At 43.5% G+C, this 18,161-nt stretch overlaps 1 protein-coding gene across 1 annotated transcript in view; it reads left to right on the top strand.

Moving 5' to 3' along the window:
• PLAT (plasminogen activator, tissue type) overlaps nucleotides 1–15,433 on the top strand; it is a 22,302-nt gene extending 6,869 nt beyond the window's left edge. The window contains exons 2-14 of the mRNA XM_011372772.2: nucleotides 4,378–4,473; nucleotides 5,370–5,412; nucleotides 6,856–6,993; nucleotides 7,379–7,489; nucleotides 7,865–8,039; nucleotides 8,587–8,678; nucleotides 9,897–10,071; nucleotides 10,379–10,464; nucleotides 11,378–11,573; nucleotides 11,685–11,821; nucleotides 11,993–12,133; nucleotides 12,981–13,147; nucleotides 14,504–15,433. Coding sequence (XP_011371074.1) covers nucleotides 4,399–4,473; nucleotides 5,370–5,412; nucleotides 6,856–6,993; nucleotides 7,379–7,489; nucleotides 7,865–8,039; nucleotides 8,587–8,678; nucleotides 9,897–10,071; nucleotides 10,379–10,464; nucleotides 11,378–11,573; nucleotides 11,685–11,821; nucleotides 11,993–12,133; nucleotides 12,981–13,147; nucleotides 14,504–14,662 — 1,695 coding nt within the window. The 5' untranslated portion in view covers nucleotides 4,378–4,398 and the 3' untranslated portion in view covers nucleotides 14,663–15,433. The remainder of the gene's footprint in view (nucleotides 1–4,377; nucleotides 4,474–5,369; nucleotides 5,413–6,855; nucleotides 6,994–7,378; nucleotides 7,490–7,864; nucleotides 8,040–8,586; nucleotides 8,679–9,896; nucleotides 10,072–10,378; nucleotides 10,465–11,377; nucleotides 11,574–11,684; nucleotides 11,822–11,992; nucleotides 12,134–12,980; nucleotides 13,148–14,503) is intronic.
• Nucleotides 15,434–18,161: the final 2,728 nt, after the last annotated feature.

The following is an 18,161-nucleotide window of genomic DNA, read 5'->3' as shown; positions in this document are numbered from 1 at the left end:
TCATCTTCTAGCTTGCTCATGTGTCTGACTTTTTCTTGCTGACAAGAGAAGAAACTACAAGTCCTCCAGTTCTATATCTTCTGGGGCAATTGCATTGTATGTATCTAGAATCATAGAACCTGACTGATTGAATATATTTGTACAGTTCCTTTATTGCAAATTGCTTTATTGCATGTAGTCGTGTATTTAAATAAAAGTACTTATACCTGTTTATAAGTGTTTTACAGTTTACATAGCACGTGCACATTCACTGTTATTTGTTCTCACAATAGAAAACACAGAATGTTGGCCCTGGGGAAGACTTGAGAGTACAGTCGACTTGATTTTTGCATGCCTGAGAACAGATTTTATGTCTCTAAATATAGATGACTTCGGAAGGGCAGCACATTAATTTTTATTCAGTCATTTTAACTTTATGTGAATGAGTGTATCGGTTCCTCTCCTGAGAGCAGATTTCAATGGGGGAAGATGGAGAAGGTATGAGGACAGTGGAGGGGAAAGGATAATACAAAGGGAATGTGAATGCGCTGAGGACAGCACTTCATCTCTTGTCCCCCAGGTCCTTTCTCCAGCAGTCCTGCTGCCATTCCAATGGCTTCACCCAGTCCAAACTCAAACAATTATTAACCAGGGCGCATCAGTCAATATTCCCTCAGGTTATCCCTCCAGGAATGAACATTGAGTTTCTGGTTGGCATGATCATTGATTTCTCAGCCAGAATGGCACACGTCCTGAGCTCTAGGAGAGTAACCCTCTCCCTGGTTACCAAACCATTGTTCCTGTTTTCTCCTAGAGCAGTCATCATTCACAGTTGTTCAGAGAGGCCAGCGAACGGTCACTCTGTTGGTGCAGCCAGCAGGACCCAACATGGCTTCTAGGCAGGATGGTCAGAGATGCTGTGGTAGCAGACACGGTGAGGCTGCCACCCGCAGCTGTGCAGGCTGTGTCCTGTACAAGTGCACGAGCCCATGCATCCTTGAAATGCAGGCCATGATTTATTTGCCAAGTCATATGCTCTGTTTTTTCTAATTTGCACAGTCTTTGTCAACTTGCCAAGCCCTCTGTCTGCTGAACTCCATCCACAAGGGAAGGTGCCTTTTGCAAATCAGCAAAAATCAACTTTGTGTGCTAGGGCAGGACTGCCAGGGCTGGAGACTTGGGACATTGGGGACTTCAGGCTTTATGACCATTCCACTGTTCCTCTCACACAGTGATTCCCTGAGTGATTCAGAAACTCTAGTCTAACAAAAGTGAGAATACTCATGGTTCTTTTTCTTTCTATTTCTTCCTCCCTCCTTCCATCCCTCCTTCCTTCCCTCCATTCCTCCCTTCCTTCCTGACTTCCTTCCTTCCTTCCTTTCTTCCTCTTGCTTCCTTATCTTTTTAGTTCTTTGATCATGGGAAACTACTAAATATAGCAAAAGGAAGAGAACACCGAAAAAATTACACGTCTTTGTATTTATAAAATGAGCCCCAGAAAGACTTCTTACACTTATTCCTTAACTCTCACCTCTCACTCTGGCCTCACCATGAGCACCTGGCGCTTCTCCCTTTGGTGGGAGCCTGAGTCCACATTTCTGGTATCCACTTTGTTCTTTGTGCAGGCACTGCCCCAGACCTCTACACTCACCTCGTTAACAAAGGCCAAATGAGGACATATTTTCCTCCCTTTTCTCTTTCTCCCTTGTCTTTGAACTGCTTGTCTGCCAGCAGGATGACTAATTTCTTTGTCATCCTCTTACCCCTTCGGCCTATCCAGCTGCTCTCATCCCCTGTGTGCAATGAGAATGGAGCTATCGCATTGTTTTTGTGCATGTGAGACTTGTTTGCACTGGATCAGCTCAAGGCCCGGCAAGGCCAAGAGAAAGAGAAAGAGTCAGAGAAAGATAAGGACTGATAGAAGAGAGACAGTCTCTAACTCTCCCAAGAGCAGAAGAAAAAATATGCTTCTTTCCTCCGCATGCAGATTCTTTAGCTGCAAAAGGGTTCAACATGATGCAGTTGTTGGAGTCTTTACACCCAGCCCTGAGTCAGGCTTCTCCTCCCCACCTGGTCTCCCTCCCCCCATTTTTCCGGGTAATGCAAATATGTTAATACTTCACTTCTTACTCTGCAATTTTTCAACATCTAGAATTGTATTCCATTTCTCAGGACCATGAGTTCTTGGGAAAAAAAAAAAAACGAAATCAAAACAAAACAATAACTTGATGGGCATCCAGAGAAAAGACTAAACCAATCAATCCCCTGATCTTGGGTGACTGAGTATATTGAAAGGTCTAGTTGGTTCGTCATTCAAGTCAAGTTCCTCATTCAGCTGGGGGTTTCTTTTCTCAATTCATTCGTTTTTGCTTTATTCAGAATTTCTTCATAAAGTTCTGAGAGTTTCGAGGTCTCATTCTCGAGGCTTGGCTAAGATAATAAATGATGGGACAAATCCATAAATATGTAAAAAATGATTAAGATGGGGAAGAAAGAGGGGGAATAGATTTAAGAAGATCTACTTTTAAAAGTGATAATAGAATAAAATTAAGAAGGGGAATTTTCGAGGAATTTGAGGAAATTTTGAGAAAGGGGAAATTTAAAGAAAGCTGAGAAAGAAAATCTAGAGCAATTTTCTGGGTTCAGAAGACTCCACCATGTGTGCTCTTGTTTTGGATGACCTCAACACCCTACTTCTTTCTTCTGAAACTGCCTGAAACCAGTGAGTAGTAGCAAGCTTCTTCCTCTGAGCAAGAAAAGAGCCCCCGAAGAGCACACCCCACCCTGCTCAGGAAGGGGGCCTTGGGCATGCCAAACCAGAACAAAGGCCCAGATCCTGAGCTTCTTTCTGTTTCCTTCACAATGGGCAAGGGCAGGTGGGGAAGGGGTGTGCTGGTTGGCAAGACTCCCTCTGAGCCTGTGGTCTGGGTTTTCTTGTTGAAATTATTGTCCAGGCCCTCCTGCACCCTCTCCTCTCCCCGCAGCTCCCGTTTCCCTCCTCTGTCTGTCACCGGCAGCCCAAGAATCATCACTGGGGCATAAGGAGTCTCCCACCACCTCCCTGCCTTTTATTTTTTATCCTTGCTCTGAAAGGAGCTTGAGGCCATGTGAGGGAACAGGCACTTCCAACAAGGGAGTTTTTAGCAAAGAAACAAAGAAGGAACCAGAGCCAGTGGCAGGCCAGGACGAAAGTCCTGGAAGCCTCTGAATGAACAGGGCCATTAGGATCTTTGGGATAAGGGGGAGGGGTGGGACTAAAAGTTGTTGTGACTGAAGGGAAATGAGTCAAGGGAAGAAATGCCTTAATTTAATTCTTATGGATAAAGGCATGAGTGGGCCTGCCAGACCACAAGATGAAGCCCCGACCAACTAACCTACTTTAAGCTGCTGAGGTCAACATCACTGGGAAAAGGCACATGGAAACTGGGAATTTTGGGTCCAAGAAGATATGAGTTTAATGACCAAAAACCAGATGGCTCTGCTCCTTTCTGCAAATCTGCACTTTATCAGGCCTGTCTATAAATAAGGAGAGACAGACATTCCAATGGAGCAGCAGGGAGGGGTTTGGGCTGGCGTGGAGGAGGCTTCCCTTTGTTGGACAAGGAGGCATGCCAGGCATAAGAGGAAGAGCTGAGGCAATTTGAGGTAGGTTGGCTCTGTGATGTACCAGCTAAAATTCCTTCAGGGGAAACCAAGCCAGGTCACTGCAGTACCCAGGCTTCCAAAAAAGTGCCAGAAGATGGTCTTACCCTTCAGCCCATAGAAATCTCTGGGCAAAATCATCTTCCAGCAACCTGTGTCCATCAGTGGATGAATAGATAAACAAATTGTGATCTGCACAAGCAATGGAATATAATTTAATCTTAAAAGCAAAGGACTTTCTGACAAATGCTACAACATGGATGAACCCTGAGAACACTATGCTAAGTGAAAGATGCCAGGCGCAAAAGGACAAATAGCGTATGATTCTACTTATATGATGTACTTAGAATAGTCAAAGTCATAGAAACAGAAAGTAAAATGGTGAACGCCAGAGAGCTCTTGTTTAATGAATACAGAGTTTGTTTGGGAAGATGAAAATTTGGAAATGGACAGCAGTGACGGCCACACAACAATGTGAATGTACTTAACGCCACTGAACTGTACACTTAAAAATGGTTAAGATGGTAAATTTTATGTTTTGTGTGTATCACCACAATAATGTGTGTGTGTGTGTGTGTGTGTGTGTGTGTGTGTGTGTGTGTGTTTAAATCTTCCAGATACTTATTGTGGCATTTCCTGCTGTGGGACCTAAGTCTGGAGGATCCCAGCCATGATAAAGTTGAAGGTTCTTGAACTTTGTTGTACTCTGACCTCTCACATCACATGATTAAGCTTTTTTCTCCTCTTCTTCAAAAGTTTAAGGGACACTCTGAAGAAATGATGACTAAAACGAAGAGAGAGCTGTTGTGCATACTGCTGCTTTGTGGAGCGGTCTTCACTTTGCCCAGCCAGGTGGGTGTGCAGTTCACGTCTGTGTGCCCCGCTGCTTGAGGCTGTGGTACTCCCAGGCACCCCTCAGTGTACTCAGGAGCCACAAGATGGGGACAATGTCAGACTGGAGAGGCAAAGGGACAGAGGGCCAGTAGCGCTACCGAACACACATGTTCACAGTCTCCTTGGCACAGGATGTTCAGGATTTCAGGCCTCTGGCAGCAGAACCCTAGATACCTATTCTGACTTGAGGAAACAGTTCTTAATTCCACTTCACTGCCTCCGAATGTCTTCTTTTGGAGCTATTTTTTAAAATGTGTTTGAATTAATCCATAAAGTGAGCCATAGAAGCAGGCAAGCTGCCCTCGTGCTGCTTACTATCTTATTGGGACAATACACACACTGTCTGCAATGCCCACCAGCATAGGGCATCAAATGAGGCCGAATGAACAATACCCGAGCAGCAGGGTTTTAGAGGAGAGTCAGGGATGGCTACATGAAGGAGATGGGGCTGCAACTCCACTATTCCACTATGGTAGCCACTAACCACTTGTGGCTATTTAAATGTAAAATTAATTCAAACTAAAAATAATTTAAAATTTAGTTCTGTCACACTAGCCGTATTTCAAACACTCTGTCACCACATGTGACTAGCGGCTACGTATTAGACAACACAGATATTAAACATTTCCATTGTTCAGAAAGTTCTTTTGAACAGCGCTAGTCTAGGAGGGGAGAAAGAATTAGACGCGAAGGCCCGAAATGGACATTCTCCCTGGGACCAGTTACCCGAGGGGGAATCTCTGGGCAGGTGGCATCTGATTGGTGGTTTGATGCGTGATCTTCTAGACAGGCCACCTTTATTCTTAAGATACCCAGCATGTGCTGATCCTTCCTCTACCTCCGTTTCTTCACAGGAAACCCACAGGCGACTCAGAAGGGGAGGCAGATCTTACAGAGGTAAGATGCAGCTGAGATGGAATGGAGTCAGTGGAGGCAGGGGGCAGGGTCAAGGTTCAGGGGCTCAGTGTGCTTCAGGCTCTGTCAGGGTGTTTATCTTCTACCTATGACCTGCTAAGTAAAGCTATATGAAGGTGAAATTGTGCAGGATGATTCTGCAAAGGTACCTGTGTCGTCCCCCTCTCACTCACCATGTACCCAGGTAGCTGAAGCCAGCAAGCCAGGATCTGAGAGGACAGGGATAGGTGTGTCCTCAAGGAATCAGACTGTCAGGGAGTCCAAAAGCTTGTGGGAGCTGCAAGTTCAAGGGCCCTAACTCCTTTTACACAGATGAGAGAGTGGAGCCTGGAGAACTGGAGAGACTGAATGACTTGCCTAGGGCCACACGCTGCCAGGCCACAGCTGTCCTAGTCCTCTGGGGTCTTGCCCTGGGCTGTGACCCCATTTCTGCTCAAGTCCACTCAGCATCTTTGTTAACTAACAGCTCTGTGCCTCTACTTCTTTCAGCTGGTAAATAGGAATAGTTAACCTGGATCACCTTGCAGAAGGTGGGGGAAGACTTTCTGTCCATAGGCCATGTTTTAGAGTCAACTCTAGAAACCTGAGGAACATTCCCATTAAAATTCCAAGAATAAAAAATGCTAACAGCCGGATTGTCTTGACTCTGATTTGAAGAACTCTAGGCCCAGTTTTAGGTTTAAAACTACCAACCTGAGGCTGTCATCTGTCCTCCTTCATGAGCTAGTTCCTTTGGGTCTAAAAGATCTCGCGACACCCTTTTTAAACATGAAAGTTTCCTTAGAGTGAGTCACACCTTAACTCTTAATGCCTTCGCTGTTGGATAACACAGAATTTTCCAAAAGTATGCTGGCCCCAAAGGACCCTCAAAAAAACCCAACAGTACTATTCACGATGAGCATATGTTACTTCTTTAATTAATTAAAAATTAAAGATTTTTTAAGTTGGCATTCTGGTTTGCAAACAGAGGGAAAGGGAAAGAATATTAATGGGAGTACTTCAACTATTTTCATTATACCAAAAATATTAAAGGAAGTAGCACATTTTCCACACAGACTAAGATGCCAATTTTCTTTGGGGCCAGAAATGCATCACTTCAGTGCAGTAATGCTCATGAGGATCAAAAACTCTGGTAGGTAATTATATACATGTGTATATTTTTGATGAATTAAAATTAAAAATTAGAGTATAAATGTATTTTGATAGATAAATTCAAAACAAGGGCCTATCAGAGAAAAAAATAATAAAAGAGGGCTGTGGTGACAAAATACTAGGTATTTGTTGTCTTCCAGTTGAGAGCAAGAAAGTAATAAAGGATGGATTATGATGAAAGGAAGCAAGGGATTCTCTCAGTAAAAGCAGAGGTGGGGCGTCTGTTTTTTGGTGAGTTGTGCCTTAAAGAGGCCAGCCTGTCTTTCGTTACAGTGATCTGCAGAGATGAAAAAACACAGATGACCTACCGGCAACATGAGTCGTGGCTGCGCCCCGTGCTCAGAAGCAACCGGGTAGAGTACTGCTGGTGCAACAGCGGCCAGTCACAGTGCCACTCTGTGCCCGTCAAAGGTACATGGACTTCAAGCAGAGGCTTCGAGCTTCAGGGTCCAGTCCCATGCCCTCCCCCGCATCTTTCATGATCCCCAGCATGCTCAAATCTTTAAGCAGAGATTCCAGGCATGCTCTTTAGACAAATGTGAAGGCACCGAGCATAAAAGGAGTGGGGCTGTGTTACCTCAGACAAATGCCTTCACTTGCTGAGCCTCTGTTTTCCTTATCTGTAAAATGGGGAGAATAGTACACACTTCATGGTTTGCTGTGAGGATTTAATGAGTTAAATTTTATAAACCATTAGAATAGTGCCTGGTATGTAGAGAGCACTCTTAAAATTTTAACTCATGATTCTTGGAGCTCTTTCAAAAGTAATTAGTGTTTCTTTGTTTATACTTGACAGGTTGCAACGAACCAAGGTGCTTCAATGGGGGCACATGTCGGCAGGCTCTATATTTCTCAGATTTTGTCTGTCAGTGCCCTGAAGGATTTAGTGGGAAACTCTGTGAAATAGGTGAGTGGTAGGTGGGTAGATGTGGAAGAGGGAGACTGATATCCCAATTGCCAAATCTACCCGGAAAGGAAAGGAAGTGTGTGGTGACAGGGACTTGGGTGGGGGCAGAGACAGGGAGGGTCATCTCAAGGGTCAGTTAGGAAACCAAAGTGCAGGGCCCAGTGGGCAGAGCCTTAGGTTCAAATCTGGAGTCTGGCTCTGCCACTCAGCCAGGCGATCCTAGCCACCCATTTATGTCCTGCGTTCTAGTAGCTCAGTAGCCAGCCCGCCTCATTGGTTTGGGGTGATGACAGAAGCAGTTGTGAGACATCTTTGAGAAACTAAATGGAAAGGGAGATTCACATGTGAAGTGTCATGTGTCCTGCTTTCAATCAGATGCCAGTGCCACCTGCTACAAGGACCAGGGTGTCACCTATAGAGGCATGTGGAGCACAGCGAAAAGTGGGGCTGAGTGTGTCAACTGGAACAGCAGCGTACTGGCCCGGAAGCCCTACAATGGGCAGAGGTCAGATGCCATCAGGCTGGGCCTTGGGAATCACAATTACTGCAGGTGAGAGGGTTGTCTTCTCTACTGAGTAGCTTTTTCTCTGGGGAGAAGCTGCTACTGTTGGGGAAAAGGAGGAAAAGACCTGTATTGGACTGGTCAGAGCTGGAAACTCAGATGGGAGTTGATACTGCAGTCTTGAAAGAGGATTTCTTCTCAGCTTTTCAACTCTTACAACCTTTGACCGATTGGATGAGGCCACCCACATTATTGAGAATTTTTACTTACAGGCAACTGATCATAGATATTAACCACATCTATAAACTTCCTTGATAACAACACCCAGATTGGTGTTTGATTAAAAAACTGGGTACGATGGCCCAGCCAAGTTAACACATAAAATTAACCATCACAGTTCACCCCTTGTCAACTTGGCACCCATATGTATGTCCTTAAACCATACTCAATTTCCAGATGCCTAACACGATACAGCCATCCTCTGTACAACCAAAAGCATGCTAACTCTTTCCCCCAAAGAGGATGCAAAGTCCTTGGGCCCGAGAGGGAGGCTTCACTTGTAACCTCCCCTGGCCTTCCCTGGCTGATTTTTCAGAAACCCAGATGAAGACTCGAAGCCTTGGTGCTACGTTTTCAAGGCAGGGAAGTACAGCTCGGAGTCCTGCAGCGTGCCAGCCTGCTCCAAGGGTAAGTGCAGCTTCTTCGCCTTCCCTTGGGAGGACAGGCTGACAGACAGTCCTTCCACAACTGAGGAGACAAAGAACAGGCTATTAATGAAACCTTGTGGTTGCAGAGGGAAGACCGTGGAGAGACTTAGGTCCTCACCCAGGCTTGGCTTCTAACTAGCTGTTTGTTTGATCTTGAGCTAATCTCTTCACACCTCTGAGCTCAGTTTCCTCCCCACAGAGGAGAAGGTGGGGCTGCATCAGTGATTTCCAGTGCTTTTGAGAGTAAATGGAGATTCTCCGTTTTTTTTTTGACTGACAGGGCTTCCTATCTCTATTTCTCTCTCTTTCCTTTTAATGTTAGAAAATTTTCCAGATTTAAAAAATACCAAGTCACAGAAAGATACATATTAAGTCTCAAAAAGGTACTGTGAATTCAGTGATGCTTTCACAAATAATTGTTATTTATCACAATAGTATGAAAAACATATTTTAATGTTCTAAATATACATATACAAAAATAATGTACATTTAGCCTATAGGTAATGCTGATATATCTGTGAATTTGACTCTTTACAGTAACACTAAAGCATCCGCTCCATCTCCCACTTGGGACTGATCTAAATCGGGACTCACTTGTCTAGGTGATCTTAAACATCCCTTTTATTTATGCTATTTATGTGTAGTAGTATAGTTTATCAGTTTCGAATAGGGAGAAAAGAGGGTAAACTGGGACAAATAGGTGAAAATAGGCATCACTCAAAGGTTTACACTCTATCTTCCTAAGCCCAGCAAGTCCTTCAGAGCACTGGTAGACAAAATCTGAGAAATTAGGGCCTGCTGACATGTCCCTTCATTGAAGTACCTTGGTTCACTGTCAAATATAAACAAGGAAGCCCCTAATTACTTTCAAAGCATCTTCAGGAATAATCACCACTGACTGAACACATCATCCTTTCCTACTGAACCTGGATATCCCCTCAAGATTTTTCTCAACACAGCAATCTAGGAAGCCACATCTCATTGATGGAAGTTGGCACACCAGAATGAAAGCCATTTGCCATCCCTAAAAGAAAAGGAAAAGGGGAGGTGGGATGGTATCACAACCTTCTTACTCGCGGGCTGTCTGCCTTCAACTCCCCAGGCCGACAGTTCCATTGCAAGCCCTGATGCAAACCCCAGCTTGCCGGCTTTAATACGTAATTGGCTTTGTTTCAGTTTGAGATTTCTTTTGTTCCAGAAAAAAATGAGGACTGCTATTTTGGAAAAGGGTTAGCATACCGTGGTACCTACAGCCTCACCAAGTCTGGTGCCTCCTGCCTCCAGTGGAATTCCATGATCCTGTTAGGCAAGGTTTACACAGCGTGGAAGACCAATGCCAAGACACTGGGCCTGGGCAAACACAATTACTGCCGGTATGTAGCACAGGGTCTGAGGGGCTCAGGTCTGGGCAAGTGGTGAGATCGGGGCATGGGATGGAAAAACAGCTGATACCTAAGATTATGTGAAAGACCCAGTGGGTGGGAAGATGATAACATTATGTTGCTGAAGTTAAAGTTTTCTTATAGTGGGGTCTTTGACAGAGCCAGGTCCGGCACTCAAGATCCTCCCTCCCGGCTCAATGTTTTTTGCCACTAGTTCCTGAGCCTCCTTTCCCTCTTACATGGCTTGAGATGTGATTGATAATGTGATTGAAAACCTTAAACTCCCTTTATCCTCTAGGAATCCAGATGGAGATGCCAAGCCTTGGTGCCATGTGCTGAAGGACCTCAAGTTGACGTGGGAATATTGTGACATTCCCCAATGCTGTAAGAGTCAGCCTTTGGCTACTTCCCTTTGCCTAGACTTATTGCCCTGTTCCTCTGGACCATTTTCTCTGCCATTTCCTGTGTCTTCACAGCTGTCTGGTTCAGACTGTGTAGCTACCCAATTTTCAGGAAGGTCAGGCCTTGGTGGGGAAGCAGTGATGGGGCGGCAATGCTCTTGGGCATGTATACACGTCCCACACATGGGAAATTGTCTAAGAATAGATTATTATTGCTCAGTTCCTGTGAACATAGAGATTAGTCAGAATATTCTTCAAGGAATATAGAGTCTAATTGGGCAGATAAGACACAAACTACCAGTTAACTCATAACCAAGACTATGTATGGTGAATCCTCAGTGGGCAGTATCAGTAAGCTTGCTCAGGACCTAGTGGACTGGCTGGGAGTGTTAAGAAAGCTTTGTGAGGAGGTAGGATTTCACCTGAACCTTGAAGTATGGGTTAAGTTTGAGTAGATGGAAAAGAAATGGTGTAGATATTCCCCTAGAAGGAAGTAGCAATGCTTTGTTATGTCTTAAACCAGGAAGTGGCTGCAGAAAAAAACTAGAGGTAATGAAGCATCGCATAAAGATCCCCAAGTTGGATTTAGACAGTTCTTGGTTCTAATCCAGGTGCCATTGTGAGCTTGGGCAAAAATTTCTCAGCCTCTCTGAGGTTCAGTGTCGTGAGAGTTAAAGAGAGTGTATATACAGTGGTTGGCATGTACTATGTACTCAACAAATGAAAGTTATGGTTTTTATCACCATGGAGACTCCTATATCACTGTACCAACCTGTAGAGGTGCAGTAAGCCTGTGGAAATTTGGGGTTCCAAGGGAAGAAACCAAGGTGGGTGCTCAAGGACCTCATCTCAGGACTGCAGGTCTGATCTCTTTTCTCTGTCCTTTCTTCTCCCAGCTACCTGTGGCCTGAGACAGTACAAGCGGCCTCAATTTCGCATTAAAGGAGGACTCTTTTCGGACATCACCTCTCATCCGTGGCAGGCTGCCATCTTTGTCCAGAACAGGAGGTCACCAGGAGAGAGGTTTTTGTGTGGGGGAACGCTGATCAGCTCCTGCTGGGTGCTGTCTGCTGCCCACTGCTTCCTGGAGAGGTAGGGACTTAGAAAACCCATTAGGGTTCCTGCTTTCTAAAGCCTCAAAACCAGGCCCATTAGAGGAAACCTCACAGCAAGCAGAGTGTCCTAAAGTTGTTTTTCCATTAGGTTTCCTCCCCACCACATTAAGGTGGTCTTGGGCAGAACGTACCAGGCGGTCCCTGGAGAGGAAGAGCAGATATTTGAAGTAGAAAAATACATCGTCCATAAGGAATTTGATGATGATACTTACAACAATGACATTGGTAAGATGTCATCTTCCAGCTCCAGTTCAAACTCCAGACCATACAACACACACCCATGTGCATGCACTCGCACGTCCTCCTTCCAAACCCTCACCCTCTCCTTTACCTTCCTCCCCTAAAATCAGAAGCTCTTCACACAGGGCTTTTTCTCTTCTTTGTTCTCCCTCCCAGCACTACTGCAACTGAAATCAGATTCACTACAATGTGCCCAGGAGAGTGACGCTGTCCGCACTGTCTGTCTCCCTGAAGCCGACCTGCAGCTGCCCGACTGGACAGAATGTGAGCTGTCTGGCTATGGCAAGCACGAGGCCTGTAAGTGGACGGAAGTCATGGCTCCATCCTGTCTGTCTGTAGGACAGGAGGGGATGCAGTTGTTGACCAGACAGAGGAAAAAGTGGTCACAAGAGCAGTTCTAGCCTCGGGTCAAGCGCTGTCACTTTGTGAATGTCAGCAAGTTCCCTTTAGAGTGATAACCCATCCTTGGCCTTCCCAACCTCACAGAGTCACTAAGTCAAGAAAGGTCTAAATAGTACAAATTCTTTGAAGAGCTTAAGATCTCAAGAAGATTCTGATAAGGGTACAATACAGTAAATTAAAGGTGCGGGTACTTGGGCTCTATAGTCTGTAGACCTGAGTTCAAATCTTAGCTCTGCCCCTTACTAGCAGTGTAGTCAGAGATTCTTATTTCATACTGCTCCAAGCCTCAGCATCCTCACTGGTAAGATGGAGACAAAACTAGTTGCCTCAGGTCACAAGGATTAAATGAGATATTAAACCAGTGGTTCTCAAATAAGGTGATTTTGTTTCCTAGGAGACATTCGGTAACGTCTGGTGATAGTTTTTATTGTTACAAATCAGGATGAAGGTTTACACTGGCATTTAGTGAGTAGAAGCCAAGGATGCTGCCCAACATCTATATGCACGGGACAGTCCCTACCCCCACGCCAAAAATTATTTGACTCAAACTGTTGTTTTTGGGGGTACTTGTGGGTAAGATGAAATTGCCAGTAAAAGCTTGGTAATTTCATCGGATTCAATCTAGTATGTGTAAAAGGTTGATAAACATTAGCTATTATTAGAAAATTTGGCTTTCTCCTTCCGGAAGGTTTACTAATAACTTTCCCTAAAACCATAAGACGTTTTCTCTCCTCTCTCTCAGCTTCTCCCTTCTACTCTCATCGGCTGAAGGAGGCTCATGTCAGACTGTACCCATCCAGCCGCTGCACGTCCCAGCATTTGTTTAATAAAACCATCACGAACAATATGCTATGTGCTGGAGATACCCGAAGTGGAGGGAACCAAGCAAACCTGCATGATGCCTGCCAGGTAAACATGAACGTCCCTCTACTCTGAGTCTACCCAAGAGTAAAAAGTTTCCTTGACCAAAAGGAAAAAAGTTAGAGCCAGAATGGAGTGATTTCATTTTGGTGAGGCACTGGGGATTCTAGATGAGGGCCTCTGAGAGTAAAGCAACCAGAGAAAGACCAAAGTTACCCAAATTTAAGAAATCTAAACTGCAGGAAATTTCCCCAATGTCTGCACAGGAAACTCCACCTGGTACAGGATTTCCTGTAAGCCCAAGCAATTAATTGACTATTGAAGTGATGGATAAAGCAACACAAATTAAGAACTTGTTGACTTCTGTAGGTGCTGGAAGATTGAAGTCTACTTTGTAGCAAGGGGAAGGATGAATGGCAACTGACCGGGAAGTAGCATAGAGATGATTTGTGAGATATAAGGTTTAAAAACTCATATTCATGCCTGATACTCTGGGAAAGAAAGCAAACTATTTCAGGCTCACTGTGATGGCTTCCTTGTAGAGTTAGTACTTCTAGTTCATGATAACGAGACACTGGTGTTTGGGACACAGACCAACCTGTGATATTAGGACCTAAATATAAATATAGCTAAGGATTTGTTATTGATGAGACATTTTTGTGCCTGCAGTGTGCCAGGCTTGTCCACTGAGGGGCTCGGGTTAGAGGGGTACGAAAAGAAGTAAGGCCAGGTTCTTGCATTGAAAACTTTGTAGACTTTGTTCTTATAAGGTAATCATATCAGTATTTCTTCCCTTGGTTCCTTGACAGCCTTTGGTCTCTTATTGAATAGTCTCTTCGGAAACCTCAACTGTACCACTTAGCTCAACAGTCATAAAAAGGTTGTATGCAAATGAAACCATGATTATTTGCAAGCTTTGAGTTAAAAGCAAAACCAAAAAATCATTTCGATTCAATAAGACAATAACAGCTAACAATTGTCAAAAGTTTTGCTAAATATCATAAATTGTTCTTAAAGCTTTTCAAGCTTTCTCCATATTAATTCTCATTACAACCTTATCGGGTAGGTAGTATTAGCTCTACTTTACAGATAAGGATATTGAAACACAGTTAGCCCAAGGCCACACAGCTACTAAGCCATGGAGTTAAAATGGGAGTATGTGTGTGTGCGCGTGGCCGGGGGCGGGGGAGGGGGGTGTGTTTCTGAAATATCTGAGCAATTATCTCAATTCTACTTTACAAGGTAGATATAACCTAATTCTTTAGAGGATCAAGATCATTGAGATAAAAACTTCCCTCTGTGAACTAAGTACTTTGAAGAGTAAAATATTGATATTACAGACAGTATCCTTAACTTCCTCCCAAAGAGCCTACAGTTTTTGCCAACCTGTTCTCTCTCTTACAGGGTGATTCTGGAGGCCCCTTGGTATGTGAGAGTGACAGGCACATGACTTTGGTCGGCATCATCAGCTGGGGCATTGGCTGTGGGCAGAAAGATGTTCCGGGTGTGTACACCAAGGTTGCTAATTACCTAGGCTGGATTCAAGACACCACGCGCGCATGACCAAGAATACCCAGTTCCCTGAAATCACAGCACACCCTGCCTTCTTCCACTTCAGAAGACACATCAAGGCGGAGTGTTTCTTTACAATGATTTCTCCATGAGCCATCACACAGTACAAGTTGTGGGGTGCGGGGAGATCTGATAGGAAAGGGGAGAGGATATATTTTCACAAGTACTTCCCATTTTGGAAGTTTTCAGGGGTTAAGGTCTGATTTCAAAATGTCTGTCAGATTGGAAGACAGATAAATGCCAACCCCTCCAAGACTACTGCCATCTAAGGCAAAGGAGAGGTGAAACAAAAGCCCAACCTCCTAATCTGTCAATATGAGAAGCTCTGGAAATTAGACCACAAAGATAAAAGCATGTATCTGTAGTAAAAAAAAAAAAAAAAATAACCAGATCTTTCAAGAAAGAAGCATCACATTAGAAATAGAATGTCTATTGATAGTCATGAGGAAGCCCAACAGGGGCCTGGGCCTCCTAATAAGGAATGGGCTGGCTGGCCAGATCATGTTCCTCAAAACCATCCCTTAAATCAATTATTTGGTTTTCCCCTTTTTCACTCTACAGCTCTTAGAAGGAATTCCTTTTGTGTACAGTGTAAATCTTTATTCGTTATAAACTTTAAAATAGAAGAATTGTATCATTTTAATAACTGATAAACTATACTTTAGCATATTTATATCAATCCATTTGAGTTTTTACTTTCTGTTGCCACAGATCTGTATTATACTGCACTGAAATAAAAAATTCAGATATATTTTTCACATATTTTACCAAATCAGAGTGGAATAGTTGTTACACATACAGTATCCCACGGCTGATTTATTCATGTTCATTTTAAAATCAATTCAAATATTTCCTTTCATTCATTCAACATACACAGAACACTTGCTGCATACAGGACAATGTGCTAGGTGCTGTGGACAGTAAAAGGGGGAGGAGAAAGGAGTTCTTGGTTTGACAGGAAAATAAGGTATTTAGAGAAATAATGAGGTAGAACAGACATGGACCACAAAACATCAGAGAAAAACTTTTACTGGAACTCGGTTGTAGAAGGGACAAGGGAATCTTAAGGAAAGAGTAGAATTAGGTAGATCTTTCAAAAATTGGGCAAGATTTGGACTGGCAGAGAGGCGTGGGAAAGACATTCTTAAGGCAAAGAATACCACTGCATGAAAACAGAAAGATCTGGAGAGCAAAAAAGGCAGTGGGGATTGAGTAATACATGTTGAAGTGAAGTTTGTGAAGAAGAATGTTGGTTGGCATTTATTATAGAGATTTTAAATGCCAAACTGAGTTTGGACTTAATTTTGTAAGGGACGGGGAACCACTGAAGTTTTGCTTAAGGGAAGTGAAGAACTGAGCACACCTTAGGAATATTAAGTTAAGTGGTGGTTGGAGAGAGAGTAGATCACGTAGGGAGACTCCCTAGATAGCAACCACATAACAGAAAGGAGAAATGAGGGTATAAGAAGAACCTAAGCATGACCTGCTAAAATAGCAACATCCCAATTGTTGGTTCAGACGGGAAGCTAGTATTTAGGTCAATTTTTTTCCCCATTCCATTTTCCTTTCCTATCAGAGAGAATTGACTTCCAGACCAGTCCACACAAGTATGTTACTTAAGGAATGCTGCTTTCTGCTTCTCTTAGATTACTTTCTCAGCCATTCTTGAGATATAAACCCATGTTCCTGGCTGATGCCTGACAGTTAACACTGACGCCCCGGATCCAAGAATAAATCTGCTGATGCAATACTTGCTGGTGGTTGTTTGCTGACAGTTTCTTGGAGAAGAGAAAAGGTGGTCAAAGTTCTCTCTCTGGAGATGTTGTCAGATTGCTCAGTTTAGAGGTTCTTAGAAGAAAAGTAGTGAGACTCTCTAAGGCCAAAGAGTTTGATTCAGGGGGAAAAAAATCCAACGTCCCTGAAATATTGAAGTCGCTGGACAGACCAGTTAAATAAATGCAGCTCACAGAAATTTAAGTCAGATTTCTTGACTTCAGGCTGCTCATTTACAAGTTTCTCCATGCAAATGGCAGATTTTATTTTAAATAGATGTGCATCTCTGCCATTTCAGAAAAACATGGCTGGAGGATAGCAGTAAACACGACTCCTAGATACTACATCTCCAGCAGGAATTCAGTTGGTTTCATCCCCTCCCCCTTGCATGACAAGCTTAATGAAATGAACTGAAGCAGTTAGCCCTCCTGGGATGGAAATGCAAAGTTAAAAGGCCCCAGCATTCCTCTGAGTGAAGTCCTGGAAACCACAGACTGGATGAAGACAATAGCTCAGAAGAGGCCACTGCCTGAGCTACAGGGCAAAGTCCTGGCCCTGCAAAATAGGCTCATTTGAATTATACTAAAACACAAAGAGCAACACATCATTACCCAGCGCGCTGGTTAGGAAATTCGGGATAAAATGTCTGGAACATGTCAGGGGAAGGAAATGGGCATAAGGGAGAATTAAACAGTATTTCTTCATTACCCCCAGCTGGTTAATAAAACAAATAGATGCTAATAGGCCCAAAGAACAAGATAGATGCTCAGGTAACTGTGCAATTAGTCTTAATGGGTGAAGACTAGAGAAACTCAGATGATTGAAACTGCTTTCTTCTTAGAGTCCCAATTTTAAGTCTGGTTATTAAAAAGAGTGTCAGAAACTTTTGGTTTCATGTTTAACTTCAAAAGCCAGTGACTCACACAATCCCGAGTACTTGGGATATTGGGGAAAGTTTGAGAGTTTCAAATTCAATTCCCCTTTTTAAATTCTAATTAGAAAATTAATCTCATTGTTGGCAATGAGTCACCACCTACTGGCCATTACGGGAAGTACAAATATAACATATACCTGGTCACATTCCAATGCTACAGCCAGTCAGGCCAAGGGAAGAGATATTAACAATGACTAAGATAGCTAGGATTACTCTGCAGCAAAAACAAGTCCAGGAATAGTGATAGACATTAAACATTTGTGTTAGTCAACAAAGAGACCTCTTAAAATCTCTTTATGGCCATGAGGGATTTACAGAAAAAAAAAAAATAGCACAGATAGGGGATGACCGCCGGTGTCTACGCTTTACAAAGACTTCCAATGCCTTACCATCCAAGAAATCTACTAGAGTTAAGATGCCTAAGACCTTGAAGCCTGTTTCATGCTTGAATTAATCAACAAAGAAGATTAAGAGAATGGGGAAAGCTTCAGAACAGAAACCAACAGCTTTAAAGGCTTTCTCTTTTACACACTTGGGAAAAATAATTTGATTGATCTGGACCTTCATTCTCACAACCTTAAAAATGGCATTAATACCAACATTCCCTATCTTCCGGAGGTGACTAGAGAATCAAACTATACATATGGCTTTAGATCTGCTGGTTGAAAAATACAAAAGTAGTAAGATCCTCCTGAATTGACTTATTACCTACTGCTCTTATTGGGGCATGCTTGGCACAGCAGTACCGTTCGTCCTAGTAACAAACCGCTTAGGACACAGAGG

Source organism: Pteropus vampyrus, unplaced genomic scaffold (assembly GCF_000151845.1).
Source record: "Pteropus vampyrus isolate Shadow unplaced genomic scaffold, Pvam_2.0 Scaffold8, whole genome shotgun sequence".
Lineage (NCBI taxonomy): Eukaryota > Metazoa > Chordata > Mammalia > Chiroptera > Pteropodidae > Pteropus > Pteropus vampyrus.
This window is presented reverse-complemented; position numbering and strand designations above follow the sequence as displayed.